We start from the raw sequence: 15728 nt of genomic DNA, 5'->3' as shown, positions 1-15728 counted from the left end.
TTGGAGTCTGACAGCAGTGGGGGAGGAAAGACCTGTGAAATCTCTCCGTCCCACACCGTGGGTGCCGCAGCCACTGAAGGAGCTGCTCAGTGCTGTCAGAGTCTCCTGCATGGGGTGGGAGATGTTGTCCAACAGGGATGACAGCTTAGCCGCCATTCTCCTGTCACTCACCACCTCCACTGGGTCCAGAGGGCATCCTAGAACAGAGCTGGCCCTGCGGATCAGCCTGTTCAGTCTCTTCCTGTCCCCCGGCAGAGATGTTGCCGCCCCAGCAGACCAGACTTTAAGCCACTTGTCAGGGGAACAGTGGTTTAAATCACCCAGGATGAACTTGGGAGAGCCCGGTGATAATTGTTCCAGTTTGTACAGAGTGTTGGTGAAGTACTCTGTGGCTTTTGCTGCATCAGCTCTGGGGCTGATGTAAACCAAGATGATGAAAAGCTGTGGGAATTCTCTGGGGAGGTAGTAGGGGCGCAGGGAAACAGCCAGAAGCTTGATGTCTGTAGTGTACAGCTTCTCCCTCACAGTGACTGTAGAGGACCAGCTGTTGTTTAAATACAGACACACGCCGCCGCCAGTCCAGACGAAGAAGTGGTGAAAATCCATCAATGTGCAGGAAAAGCCGGAGGCCGGGCTGCAGCTGCAGCCGCAGCTAGATGAGGGAGTCCCTGGTGTAGGTGAGCCTTGTGGTCATGTCGAGTGTCGAAAACAAGTCCGAAAAATGACAAAAATTAGGAAAAGGAAAAGAATACAAATATACCGAGTAGATGGCAAAAAACAACAACGAAAACAGCATTAAAGTTAGAAAAAGAACGCAAAACTGCTCAGCTGACTGGCCGGTCGACCGCAAGAGCAGCGACCCAAAACCAAGACAGTCTGACCTCCTTAACTAACTCAAAACAGGAGAAAACTGGTGATCAAAAGAAACAGCAGCTCACCCCTACCCACTCCAATCCTCTTCTCTGTTTTCGTACTTTTTATTTAGACTTTTTGTTCAGACTATTTAGATTATTCGGGTTTCCCTTAAAGCCTTATTTAAGGCACATGCTGTGGCTAACTCCTCTGCAATTTCCATTCACCTCCCATGGCCGGCCATCCTTCAAACTGCTCAGCCATCGCTGGATCTGCCCTATTGGACTTCATTTTTATCCGACCTTTCCAGTGGTGTACTCGCCGCTTCGGACCTGGATTGGAACCTCTGAGATTCCTAAGCAAGCTGAGACGTGCCTCTGTCAGGGATGAGGTTGCTAAGAGCCGGATGGCATTGTTTAACTCAAGATCGCTGGCGAAGAAAACCTTCATCTTAAATGATCTTTTCCTCACCCTGCAGCTGGATGTTTTGCTCCTGACCAAAACTTGGATTCACCCCGGTGAGCTTTTCTCCTTCTCTGAACTCCTTCCCCCTGACTGTTTTTTTTTTCCAGCTCACCGAGACTTCCAGGGAAGGTTGGAGGCCTAGCCACAGTTTTCAAAAATAAACTTAAACTTCAGCGACTGCCTACTCCTACTTTCTCTAGCTTCGAGGCTCAATTATTTGAACTGACTGCCCCCCTGTGACTCTCTGTGCTGTGCTTATCGGCCACCCAAATACAATAAGTCTTTTATTTCCGAATTTGCAGATTTTCCAGCTTCTCTTTTCTAAAATTATGACCGTGTTCATATTTCTGGTGATTTTAATATACATATCTGCTGCAAGAGGGACTCCTTTATGGAGGACCACAAGAGTCGTGCGCATCGAAATAAAGTATTCTGTGCTTAAATAATGAATTGTAGAATAAATTCTGCATTTGTAAATTCATTTTTGAATTCCACTTTAATAAAGTGATTTTCAAAATGCTTTTTAAAATGGTGATTCCACTCCTCATTTCAAAATCCATTTCCCTTTCCTGTTTGCTCAGGGATTAACATTTGGATTAGCTATTTCATTTTAAAAATCCTGCTGCAGTGCAAATTAGCCACACCATGGGATGTAAGGAGCTCTCTGATTGGTTGGACCATTGACTGTAGAAAGTCAGTGGGTTGGACAGACACAGGCTGTCTGCCTGGATTTTTCTAGCTCATAGCTTCGCCCTGCTAAGAAGCATGTGTGCTTGTACAAAGGCCGTTCAGCCTCAGGATTTACACTCAGCTCAACACGGATATGTGAAGAATGAAGGGACCCTGCAGCGAAACAGAGAGCCAACCTCTGACTGAGTGCCTGTTTACTCAGTCTGACCACCTGTTGAAGGTAACATGGCTAACGCTAGCATCACCGCACGTAGCCCCGTTATTTTAAGGTCATCTTAGCTTATGAAAATGTTACGTCGCAGCTGTACGAGCTAGCTACGTGTTTTGTAAGCTGCTGTGCTCTTCACAAGCAAAGCTGGAAGCAGCTCAGACTGTTAGAACCAGCACTGAGCCCTGTTACATTTATACAGTGTTAGAGCAATGGCTGCAACCTACAGCCTTTAAACTAGCGATTAAAATGCTGACAGTAAACTCGTCAGTCCAGATGTTACCACATTACTTTGTGATACTTAAAGTTAAAACAACTGAGACAGGCTGATTAAAATAACAGCTGTCAGTTCTCTCATTCCTTATAGCAAGATCACACTATTGTTTTCAGTTCATTTAATATGTAAGTGCACAGATTCATTCTCAGCTGGACATAAATGATGATCGAAGGATTCATCATTTATGATGAATAAAGAATTCACCAAATCCCAGCCTCTAACACAGTGCGCTGAATCTTAGCATTAAATGTCCAGTATATTCTAATCAATGCAATTTAAACATTCACTGCACCTACAGTATCTACACTTGTGAGTTGCTACGACATGCTGGTCCTGCAGGGACCAAACGTCTCCTGAAAAACATCCATAGAAAAGAATCTCTGACTGTGTCTGAGCTCATTTTCATATTCTCCACACTGCTGTGACCTTCTATATGTTTGTATTAAGCTTTCAGCGCACGCTTATATCACATTCATGTTTTGGGGCGTGAGCGAGTGTGATGGAGCGAGCCGCTCAGACGTGAGAACACAGCGGCCGTTTTGGGAAAAAGTGGCTTTTATTTAGCCAAAAATGCACAAATATCCAACAGGAAGTGACACAGGGCCTCAGAGAGGTCAGCTGATCAGAACTAAACTCAAACAACTTCACTCCAAACTAACTGCTCAACACAATTAAAGTGAGCCGACCCACAAGAAACTAAGAGGACTTAAATACTGGCTGATCAGAGCAGTGTGAGACATGAGGGCAACACAAATACCAACAATCATCTAACAACAACACAAACATTGGCCCCAATGAGAGGGCTGTGCTTGGTTTGGTCCAATCAGCACTTCCTGTATAGAACTACCAACAGCCCTCAGCAGTCACATGGAGCCTTCAGCAGCAGGAAAACAAAGAAATGTGACAAAGACAGAATTTAACTGTGTTGTACAAAAGCTCACTAAATGTGCTCCAAATAGAACTAATGGATTTCACCAAAGTCCAAATGAATGAGTGAGATATATGAACAAGAAGTGTGTGTCATTATATTTGTGTGTGCAGTGTGTGTGAAACTAACACAACTCATACTGCATCAAAGTGTTGCTGCACGGGGGTCACTCACTTCATAGTTGTGTGTCTGCAGGTGCGCCCGTCATACCAAACATCTTTTGCTGTGGCTGTTCCACAGCTGCAGCTCCAGGATGAATAATCTGCCCGGCAACAGGCTCTGATAGGCCCGTTTAAACAGTCTGACCGCAGACACGTGATGGTGTCCTACTATATTGTGCAGCTTTTTAAAGCTCTGAACTTGAGCCTGTGCTGGACTGTTTTTAAATCCCACTCCTGCTGAATTTCTGACCATTACCACCCACTTCTGCTGTTTTTGTGTGTGACGCCGCCCACACCTGCAGATATACTGTATGATGAAATAAGTTTCTATGCACAGAACGAGTTATTTCAGTAGAACAAGAAGAGAATCAATAAAAACACAAAAGTCTCTGAGCTTTGGATCACAAATACACAGCAACAATAATCACAACAATAATCAGAAAACCCTGAGACACATTTCAAAGAAACACATTCAAACTTGCTGAACATCACAGTGAACACGACGGCTCTCAGGATCCGCTGTCTATTTTTAGCTGCCCCTTCCCGCCTGCAGCTCCTGCAAGATTGGCGTTGGGTCCCAGTCCCAATGCAGGGCTCTACTCTGAACATCCAGAGTGTTTGTAGGGACCAACAGAGCCATCATAGTCTCTGCTGTTACGCAGCATCTGTATGTGGAGTTATCAGAAAGCAGCACAAAGCAGAGCTTCAGTCAGACAGATCACTGTGGGTGGAGCCTGAATACTGTTAGCTGGTTTCAACTGTGCACCTGTCAGCTGGAAGGCGCTGATGGGAAATCAAAAAATCCCTTTCAGCAATAAAAAAAGAAAAAAATTGTTTAATGATTTTAATGTTTAACACTAGAATTACTGAGCCTTTTTTCCCTGGTGCAAGTCCCTACTACTAGATTTACTGGCCTGCGCAAATTTGCGTAAATTCCCCCCGACCTTAACACCTCTTGGCACCTCGCTGAGATTTTCACAGGTCTTCAGCTCCATTGTTCTCCTGCTTTTGTTGTGCAAACACACCCTCCCCCAACCCCTAACCATGAGAGATTCAAGTTTTTCCTTCCCTGCAAGGCTACTTTCCTTCCTTACCTGCCTGCATGCCTGTTCATAAACATATATACACAGAGTTGTACATATATTTATATATTTATATAGCCACACCTTATATAATATGCATAAAGTCTAGTTATACACACAGACACATCTATATCATATATACACACACACACACACATATATATATATATTAAATGTTTGTATAGTGCACTTTCTATACTGTGCTCTGTCCACTTTTTTGCAATGACAATGCAGATTTTCCACTTGTGGGACAAATAAATGCAGATTTGCTGTGTGTGTGTAAGTTGGCATTTGTTTACTTAGATCCAAGGCAGGCCAAACCTCTGTCTTACAACCTACATACAAAAGACAGACATTCACAATATATGGGTACACAAGTCTGTTTTATTTCAAAGTGTTTCAAACTTTGAAACGAACCTTGGTAGGGAACAACTGTTCCCTACCAAGAATTTCTTGCAGCTGGCAACAACGGTCATGCATTCAGTATAGTTGTGACTTCCGCAAAAAATGTGGTCAAAATCTCATGAGTAAGTTGAAGCATTTCTACCAGGCATTTCTGAAAGTTGTAACACAGAGGTTTGGCCTGCCTTGGATCTGAGGCCTCAAGGACAATGGGTGGTTTGCACAACAAAAGCTGTAGGAGAAACAAGCTGATGACCTGTGAAAATCTCAGCAGGGGTGCTTAACACCTCGGGACTTGCACCAGAAAATAAAAAAGCCAGTAATTCTAGGGGGTGTTGGGTTTAAGGAAGTTACGCAAATTTGCGCAGGATAGCAAATCTAGTGTTAATGATGGAGGACCAAACCACTGTGAAGGACATGAGTGATTGAAAACTTTTTTTTGTTGTTTTCCTGCTATAATTAAATAACTTTCTGTGAATTCACTCAGTTATTGTCACGGGTTGCTCTGAGGATCCACACGCAGGACTCCAGAGTTGCGATTTAACAGAGAAAGTTTATTTACATTTTCTTCACCAAGTGTATTTACAGGCTGTGCGAGGATTGTGCTATTTACAAGATGAGGGGCGGGGCTCAGGGTTCCAGGGAAAAAAGGGGAATCACACACGTCCACTCCGACCTCTCTCATTCCACTAGTGACCAGTCGCTCCTTCCACATTTCACATGGGGAAACACGGGGACGGGTCCGGGGAATGAGAGTCTTCACAACAGTCCAGCGCCGAACAGCAGACCTCCTAGCTCTTAAATACAAGCTGGTCTGATGAGGCCCAGGTGTTCCCAATCCAGGAAGGCGTGGGCGTGCCCGGCCAAACAGGAGAGAGAAAGATTAAATAACTTTCTATGAATTCACTCAGTTATGTTCTCACAGTGAGGAAATAACTCATTGTAACTCCGAAATGACAACACAGGCACGGCTACTTCAAGACGGGCGCTTCGCTGCCGTGAAAACTACAAACATAAAACACAAAGGCTTTAAGCGCGTCAGTCTATCAAAAGTAACACTTGTGTTTTAACAACAAAAAAAATTACCTCGTGGCCGCCTGCCACTTCGGAGGTCCTAGAACAATAACTTTACAGTCCTGTGCATTCTAATTGAAAACATAAAATAATTAGAACAGCATACATTACAAATTTTCACAATATTACAATACAGTTATATCAAATACCTTGAACAGCTGGTAGACTAACCAGGCTTTTGCAGATAGCTCGCTGAACTCCTTAGCGTGATTATTAAACGTGGGCTCACAGCCTATATTACCACGCCCAAACCTCGCGATATTAGCGCTGTAACAAAACTTGTTCTTTGTGACAAGATAAACACACCTTTACACTATTGTCCATGGAAATGTACAAGCAAGAACATTTTAACTGCTGGAACCATCTATTAAACTTCTTTATACATAAGCCATTTCTGTGACACTTACACTTATAACAGCAGGACCTGGTTATCTCACCCGTGGCTGCACTGATATTATAATTGAGTACTCATGATGAGCTCAGTGATTCAGGGTTTTCCCACACACGGAGCTCAGTTACAAACCTGAATAAAGGTTGTTTACATGGCACAACAGGCCATCTTTAAGAAGCTTTAAAAACATATAAAAACAATGAGTTTCAATATGTATGATTGTTTTTTTGGCTTTTTTCAACACGTAAATGCTAAAATCAACACTTGAATATTTATTAAACCTTTGCAATTTAAAAAAAAGAACTTAAAAAAGAGAAGAATAGAAATATCCTTTACTGTCCCTCACTGGGTGAGTGTTCCAGCAGCAGAGGGACAGGTGTAGCGGTCTGGCCTGACTCTCTGATTGCTGTGTTCTCTGCGTTTTGTTGTGCGAATGATGAGATGAGTTAACTCTCGCTTTGCCAGCTGAGGCAGGTTTATCCTCCCAAAACTGTTCAAATAAAACAAATTCAGTGCAGCAACTTCATATGACCGGACGTCTGCATGCACACCTCTCCCCAGCAGGAGCTCTAGCTGACTGAGGTGTGACATCACAACAAACCTCATTATAAATCAAGCTGCTAAAATACTGAAATATACATATAAACATATATAACAAATTACGATGCACTGCATCGTGAGCATATAGTAACAGTGTGAGACAAAATGCATGTGGAACAAACAATGTTTGAATGACTTCGATTACTTTAACTGTGTTTAATCGCTCTGTAATCGGAACAGGAAGTGACTCTGTGGGAAGTCAAAGGTCACACAAAGAAAATAAAAGCTCCCAAAATATAAAAACAGAAAATAAATACATATACACGTGCATGTCCATAAACAAGACTGACAAATGGAAATAACACCACAGGATGGATCTTTGGTGAAATATAAATGATGTTTTTAATACACCTGTTACACATGCATGCAGCATGCAGATTCACACAAAAGTAAAGAATCTAAAAATTAAAAATAAGAAGTGAGAGACTGTACAGAAAGTAAAGGAAAGAAAAATACAAATATCTACCTGGTGTATCTTTACCTCGAAGTGACTCATGGAGTCTCTGTCTGTGTGTCCTCAGTTTCCCAGCATGCCTCAGCTGTGGAGCTGTATGAGGGGGACTCGTTCATGCTGCCCTGTCAGTATAACACTTTCGCTCTGACTGACCCCTCTGTGGTGTGGAGTCGCTCCGACCTCAGTCCTCCAACCGTCCACCAGCGTCAGCTTCAAGGAGACGAACTGAAAGATCAAAACCAGCGTTACAGCGGCCGAACATCCATGAAGCCTGACGCTCTGGAAACTGGAGACCTCAGCCTGAACCTGACCAACCTCCAACTGTCTGACAGCGCCACCTACACCTGCTCCGTCACAGACCTTAGATATGGCTACATGAGACTGGGAGACGTACAGTTGCAGGTCAAAGGTCAGCAACAAACACTCGGATCACTCGGTTTTATCACTCAGATAAAGCTTTATTATTTTACTGCTGAAAACACATGTTGACTACAAGTATCTTGGCTTGAAGTATATTCAGTAAAATATATCATTACATTCAGTCAGAGGTCAAAGGTCATGTTGTTCTTTGTGTTTCTCCACAGAACGGTTTCCATCCTGGGCCAAAGCTCTCCTGGTTCTTCTTGTGGTTTCTGGAGGTCTACTATTTCATTTCCGTTACTATTTCATGTCAGGTGAGTGTCTCCCAGAAGTCCGAAAACCTCCGTCAGACTCAGTCATTGATCAGTGACAGGGGATTTCTTTAAATCACCCTGCCGTTCTTTCTTTAGCCAAGACTCCTGAGTTTAGAAAACACACAAACACTGCAGAAATTTTTCCTCGCGAGGGGCAGTCATGTACACAGGATCTGCGTCTATTGACTGTCCGCGTCCTTTATTTATACTTTTCTGTGTGTGTGTGTATGTGTGTGTGTGTGTACAAAGGTAACAACGTCATTTAGAGCCGCGGGTTTTTCCCCTTCACTACATTTGCATGTTCTTCTAATAGAGCTGAGTCTTCACTTCTCTGTTCTCTGAAGACAGGAAGCGGTTAGTAGCTGCACACAAGTTACTAGGTGAAAAGTCACTTAGACATGTCCTTAATAATAATATAAAAAGATACATTTCATATAGCTGATCATATTATACAATATTCTCTTGACAATCAGTGAAACAGCTCCACAACATGACTTTACTAAACAGTGTGTGTGCTTCACTGCATTGATCTGACACAGAGGCTGCATGTGGACAAGCTGTTCTTCTTCTGTGGTGGTAAACAGCAGGCTGACATGGAAACATGTGCTGACAGTAAATGTTCCTCCTTTTATGTCAGTCATTGATCACCCTGTTTCTCAGGTTTTAATGGTCGAGTACAAGAACCTAAATTATGTATGAATTTTAAAAAAACCTGGAGGTCATCAAGGTTGTTGACTTTAAGACATGCTGGTAGTTTAACTCTTATCTTTTGTCATAGATTAGTAAAGCTGGGTTTCATCTGCATATCAGTGAAAATGTTTAGTGTTTTCTTATATTGTCTAAGAGAAAGATTTATAATGTGAAAAGAGCTGGTCCCAGTACAGAACCTTTTGGAACTCCATGACCAACGTTTGTAAGTGAGGAAGGATCCTCATGAATCTATGAGATGGATATGATAGAAACCACAACAGCAGCATAATTACTTTTTTTCAGTGTTTTCTGGTGTACCAAATGCAGCACTGAGGTGCAGTACAGAGATAAGTTTACTGTAAGAAGGCCATCAGATGATTATTAAAAAATGTTACTACAGCTCATGTTGTGCTTTGTTGTCCTCTCAGTCCCCTGGGTGGGGGTGGATTCAGGGGTGGAGTCTGTCCAGCTGATCTGCAGAACCACAGTTTGCCTGCCTAAAGACGCTAAAGTGGAGTGGAAGGACAGAGACGGCAGGAAGGTCCACGTGTATGAGAACGGCTCTGACCAGCCTGAAGAACAGGACAAGAATTACAACGGTCTAACAAAGATGAAGAGAAACTTACTGGAACCTGGAGACCTCAGTCTGATCCTGAAATACCTCACAGATGGAGACAACTCCACCTACACCTGCACCGTCTACAGCAGGGAGGGAAACATCCTGATGACGAAACAAGTGGAGTTGAAAGTCAGAGGTCAGTGCTGTAGATACAGGTCAAAGGTCAGAGGTCAGACTCATGATGGTGGTTCAGTCTCAGTGGGCTCCATCCAATAATGTTACAGTGTTAGCATGTCTGATGTTTGTGGCTGTTTTGGTTTTTATTTGATTTCCACCCAAAACATTTGGGTTTGGGTGGAAAGTGTTCCAGCTCTAATGTACAGCTGTCATATTAGAAATAGAAGCAGCTCTGATTTTAGTGCTCAAATAAATCTATGAAGTGATGAATTCACACATGAACAGTTTTCTGCAGCGTTCCTCTCGGCCTTATTTGCAGCTCCACTCTTGTTTTTGCTCTAATAATTATTTCTCTCCATGAGCTGTTTCTCTGCCTGAAGGAGGCGCCACTCCATCACTTCATTTAGTGCAGAACAAGAGTCACATGATGCTGCTCTGTCAACACCAATCACACTTTGTACAGCTCATGTTGTGTTTGTTGTCCTCTCAGTCTGTCAGGTGGAGGTGGAGGAGGGGGCGGAGTCTGTCCAGCTGCCCTTCAAAACCACACAAAACCTGCCTGAAGATGCTGAAGTGGAGTGGAGACGCGTGCAGTCAGCACATCGACAAAGTGCGTGTAGGCTAGCCGCTGCCTTCTGCTCCCGACGGTATGTTCTGTCCAACAGAGTCGTGCTTTGTCCTCGCCTGAACGGCCACAGTGCTGTTATACGATACTACAGCTCCGACTCAAAGGATGAGCTGCACATTAGATACCTGGACGGAGAAGACAGCGGTATTGTCGTCATTGGAATAAATCGACCAAAAGCCAAAAATGCCATAAACAAAAATCTTGTGAAAATGATGTTTGAAGCTGTGGAGGACATCAAGAAGAATAAAAAAGTGCGCAGTGTAATTTTATGTAGTTTAGTTCCTGGTATATTTTGTGCAGGTGCAGATCTGAAGGAGAGGGCCAAGATGCACCAGAGCGAAGTGGGACCATTTGTATCCAAAGCAAGAGCCCTCATTACAGAGCTAGGAAACCTGCCAGTACCAACAATTGCTGCAATTGATGGTGCTGCCTTAGGAGGAGGTTTGGAAATGGCCCTTGCTTGTGACATCAGGATTTCCTCCAATATTGCCAAAATGGGACTAGTTGAGACTACACTTGCAATTATTCCTGGAGCAGGTGGTACACAACGTCTCCCTAGGGTGATTGGCGTCTCTCTAGCCAAGGAGCTCATCTTTGCTGCACGAGTGGTTGATGGGACACAGGCGCAACAAATGGGTCTTGTCAGTCATTCTGTGGAGCAGAATAACAGTGGAGATGCTGCCTACTTGAGGGCTCTGGAGCTTGCACGGGAGATTAACCCCCAGGGCCCAATTGCAATAAGGATGGCAAAGTTGGCAATTAACCAGGGGATAGAGGTGGATTTATCTACAGGTCTGGCAATAGAAGAGGCTTGTTATTCCCAGGTGATACCAACCAAAGACCGTTTGGAAGGCTTGTCTGCTTTCAAAGAGAAGAGGCAGCCTCAGTACAAAGGGGAATGAAGTCATCGTTCCAGAATCGATCAGTTCTGCCTTCAGCTCTGCTACTGTTCCTCTGCTTCCAACATAAATTATGGGTCAGACTAAACTCGTCAACACATTACCCCTTACATCATAGTTGACAGCTGGACCTTAGGGGTCGTTGTGGGCTGGTGTTTCAGGCTAAAGCACTTTCTGACTTTGTTAATACTATTCACTTTTATTTATAGAGTGACAATTTATGACAGCAGTCACCACAAGGTGCTTTAAATTGTAAAGTAAAGAATTTACAACTAATCACATTAAGATTTGGAGAAACAAACAAACTAACCCAGCTAAGTACTGCCGTGTTCATGTCTGCATACGCGTTACTGTAATCCATTACTTGTAATGCATTACTGCCCATCTCTGGTGATGAGTCACATAAGAATCAGAATCAGAATCACATTTAGTGGCCGTGTATATGCACAGACACATACAAGGAATCTGGTTCCGGTACATGGTGAATCTGAAGCACAGCGATGTATATCTCAACAATGTAAGCAACACAATACTTTTTGAGGATGGAGTTGATGTTGGTCTCCCACTTCAGGTCCTGGGAGATGGTGGTACCCAGGAACTTGAAGATCTTCACAGTTGACACAGGGCTGTCTGATATGGTAGTGTTGAGGGATGTCTCTTGAAGTCCACTGTCATCTCTACAGTCTTAAGCATGTTCAGCTCCAGATTGTGCGTGACTGCACCAGAGTATCAGCTGCTCAACTTCCTGCCTGTACGCAGACTCATCACCATCCTGAATGAGGCCAATGACGGTGGTGTCATCTGCAAACTTTAGGAGTTTAACAGCCGAGTTCTTGGAGGTGCAGTCACTGGTGTAGAGGGAGAACAATAGTGGTGAGCAATGTTCCCTCTAAGCTGTGCACGTGCGCAATTGCGCACAGCTGGCACGGTCTCTGCGCACAGAAAACCTGCGTTGTGCACCAAAAAAAATCTAACCTGAATTGAAATTAAAATTAAAACTTCAACAATTCTGTTTTGCAGTGTTAGTCAGTAAGTGACTGGCTGCTCCTGTATGGGATTAGAACGATGCCACCTTATCTCATAGTCCAGCCAATAATGCGATCCACATTCGTATATACGCAGCCAATCAACGTGGTTGACAGGCTATGACAGCGTCCTTATGTGCCGACACCGGAGTTTTAGCTAGCAAAGCGGCGTGGCTGATGTGGAGTGAAGCCACGTGAATGACAACATGTACAACCATTGGAGATGTGAGCAGGACAGACGGAACAATTGACGGAAAAAGTGTGGACTTTATACCAGTTTTTAAATTGTGTTGATAGGCCACGTAAAACCAGAGTTACGATAAAAATATCTGCAATGTTTGGTTTTCTTCCTGAATACTATTGTTGTTTATATTTACTGCAGGAAGAAACGGTAAAAACGGCGTTTTATAAGGAAAACGCTCGAAAGCCTGTGTGCAAAAACAAAACCAAAAAAACACCACCCTTTCCTATTGGTGGAGAAATGTACCATGTTGACCAATCCAAAAATGATATGGCAACATGGCATTTAGTTGTTTAGGAAGGGGAAAGTTTTAGGAGTGACGGCGGTGTTTGAGATGTGAGAGATTTGCGACAAATCTTGTGTAGTTAGTGTGTAGTGTAGTCAATAGTTTTGTTGTGTGTCAGAACAATGAGGCGACTGCTGAATGTTACAGGTGTTACAGGAGTGATACATCTCCTGTTGTCAGGCCTGCAGGTATCAGGCTGTTGTTCTCCTTTATCTCATAGTCAGAGCTAATTGTGTGGATGCTTTATGCATCCACACTATTGAGTTCCTGTTTCTCTTTATTCTTTATTGTGTGGATGCTTTAGGCATCCACACTATTGAGTTCCTGTTTCTCTTTATTCTTTATTATTATTGTGTGGATGCTTTAGGCATCCACACTATTGAGTTCCTGTTTCTCTTTATTCTTTATTATTCCAGTTGCCACTTTTTGTACGTTTTTTGGCACTTAACTACTTTCACAATTTTCAGCCGATTTTCACCGTTCAAATTTTAAACTATTCTGCTATTTCTGCTAATGTGTGCTATGACTTTTGGTATTTTTTGCTGTTATACTTTTTAAAATATTAAGCTTTTTTCCTTTAATTTGTCCCATTGAAATGAATGGGAAATTTCTGCAATTCTGCTAAAACTTGCTCGTTTTTGAAACTTAACTACTTTCTCATACTTTCGCCTAGAACAACCATTCAAACTTTAAAATGTTCACAAATTATTGGGCTATTCATGAATGATTCAGCTTTTTCATATCTGTTACCGTTTTCATCTTATCCCTCTTTAAGTTTTGAGTTTCATCTTTGTGATTTTTCACAAAATACATGCGTTGTTATGGTTGCTATGCAGTTGGTTCTAAGTGAGCCACTGTACCTTTGGCAATTTTCTCTTCATGTCCGAACAACTTCTTGCTACTTGATTAATTTTCACTCAACTCCCACAAATTATACATCAAAACGTAGGTATTTTTGCTGGCTTTCAGAAAATGTCACTATCATTGTTGTGGGATTTATAGAATTTTGGCAAATCTCCTCAGACCAACACAAAGTCGAAAAACTCTCCATAGAAAGTCAATGGAGAGTTTGATCAAAATCACCGCTTAATTTCTATAATGAGAGGCATTTTCGAATCGTCATATCTCCTTAACGAAGCGAAGTTAAGACATGAGGCTTGTCCCCGTATATCTTCAGACACTCATGACGCTCACAATTCAAGAATTATTTTCTCACCTATTACTGTTCTGAGATGAGTTAGACTTGTTTGAGGGTAGGAAATTCGTCCTTCGCTCAGATTTCTTCAGATTTCAAACTCTGGAAATGAGGCACTTTTTTCTCTCGTCATATCTTTTTGATGGATTTCCACACAGACCTGAAAATTTCCATGACTGTTCACCAAAGCCTGCTGACTCTTACGGTGAAAGAATGATATCGATACTCCAAATAGATTTAGAGTTAGAAAGCGTTGTTTGAGGGCAGGTCAAGGCAGTTTTTGCTTCGCCTCTACTCAGTTATGGTGCATTACAAGTCAAATATCTTTAATAATTCATATTTTAATGATAAATTGTCAACACTTTAAGATTCCCCCATCTCTTCTGAACAAAACGGTGTAAGAATGACCGTTCTAGCCCCTACGGTTAGGAAATTATGGTCATTTGTTTGAGGGGAGTCCTCACTATGAGAAATAGACTGCAAAAATCCTGTGTCTCTCTGTGCTGCGTGCACCTGTTTTGGCGGGAAAAAGCACACAGCCTCTCTGATTGGTGGATTCAAATTCAGCAGCTCCCAGGCTGCTTGACTGACCTAGAAACTTGCTTCTCTCTCCCTGTGTGTGTGTGTGTGTGTGTGTGTGTGTGTGTGTGACAGAGAGAGAGAGAAAGAGAGGGCGAGAGAGAGTTTTTATGGGAGCATCTTATTGTATGATTTAGATTCAATATATTTAGACTGGTTGACTGAATTTGATCCTGTGTGTGTCTCTCTGTGCATGTGTGTTTCCATATGTGTCCATATTTGTGATTGTGTGACTGTTATACTGTTTTTTTGCTGATTTTTTTTTTCATTTCACAATTACATTTGAGGGACCCTTAGCATGTTCAGGATTTTTTCAGCTGTCCATTTTGCTTTTCCAAATTTTCCATTTAAGTTATTACTGTTGTGCTAAGTCATAGCTTTTCTGCTGCTTTTCAGAATTTCTGCTAAATACAGCATTTCTGCTAAATTATACTATTTCTGCCATTTCATGAGATTTGAGCTAAATACAGCTTTTCTGCTAAATCATACTATTTCTGCTATTTCATAAGATTTGTGCTAAATATAGTGTTTCTGCTATTTCTGCCAAATTTAGTATTTTTGATTATTTAGGGTTTTTCTACCAAATCATAGTACAGTTTTACTGCTTTTTATAGGATTTTTAGAGGATATTTATATTGCTTAATATATTATTTCTGCTTTTTATAGGATTTGTGCTTAATATAGTTTTTCTAAAAAATGTAGTATTTATGCTTAATCATACTATTTCTATATATTTCTGCCAGGTCCCCAGGCAGCTAATCCTCTGTGAGGACTGATACATACAAATACATATCAGGGCCTGCACGGCTTCCCAGCCAGCCAATCATATCTGAGGTCTGCCCTTTCTTCTCTCGTCATATCTCAGCGACAGATGTACAAAGAGCAATGCAAATCACAGTCAAAGTACACCAAAGTCCGCTGATTCACCCAGTACAAGAATTATGCTTCTAGTCCACCTAGTTTTTGAGTTACACGACGTTTTGTAACTGCAAAAAACGGCGTTTTTCGCCTCTCACCGCAATCTGATTCTGACTGCTCATCACCCTGTTTTCCAGGCGCTCGCTCTCTTTCCCAGTGGCGCAGTTGGTAATGACACAGGTCTGCAACCCAAAGGTCGTGGGTTCAATTACACCTTGGGCAACATGTGTTTTTTCCCTACAAATTAATACACTATCACAGACCACTAATTCA

General features: G+C 42.4%; 1 protein-coding gene across 1 annotated transcript; it reads left to right on the top strand.

Annotated features, from left to right (window-relative positions):
- Positions 1–7640: 7640 nt before the first annotated feature.
- LOC100697484 (methylglutaconyl-CoA hydratase, mitochondrial-like) lies at positions 7641–11804 on the top strand. The gene is made up of 4 exons (XM_025902027.1): positions 7641–7993; positions 8169–8258; positions 9377–9703; positions 10175–11804. The coding sequence occupies exons 1-4, from the start codon at positions 7699–7701 to the stop codon at positions 11212–11214; spliced, it is 1752 nt and encodes a 583-aa protein (XP_025757812.1). The 5' UTR covers positions 7641–7698; the 3' UTR covers positions 11215–11804.
- Positions 11805–15728: the final 3924 nt, after the last annotated feature.

The sequence above is a fragment of the Oreochromis niloticus genome, linkage group LG22 (assembly GCF_001858045.2).
Source record: "Oreochromis niloticus isolate F11D_XX linkage group LG22, O_niloticus_UMD_NMBU, whole genome shotgun sequence".
NCBI classification, from domain to species: Eukaryota; Metazoa; Chordata; class Actinopteri; order Cichliformes; family Cichlidae; genus Oreochromis; species Oreochromis niloticus.
This window is presented reverse-complemented; position numbering and strand designations above follow the sequence as displayed.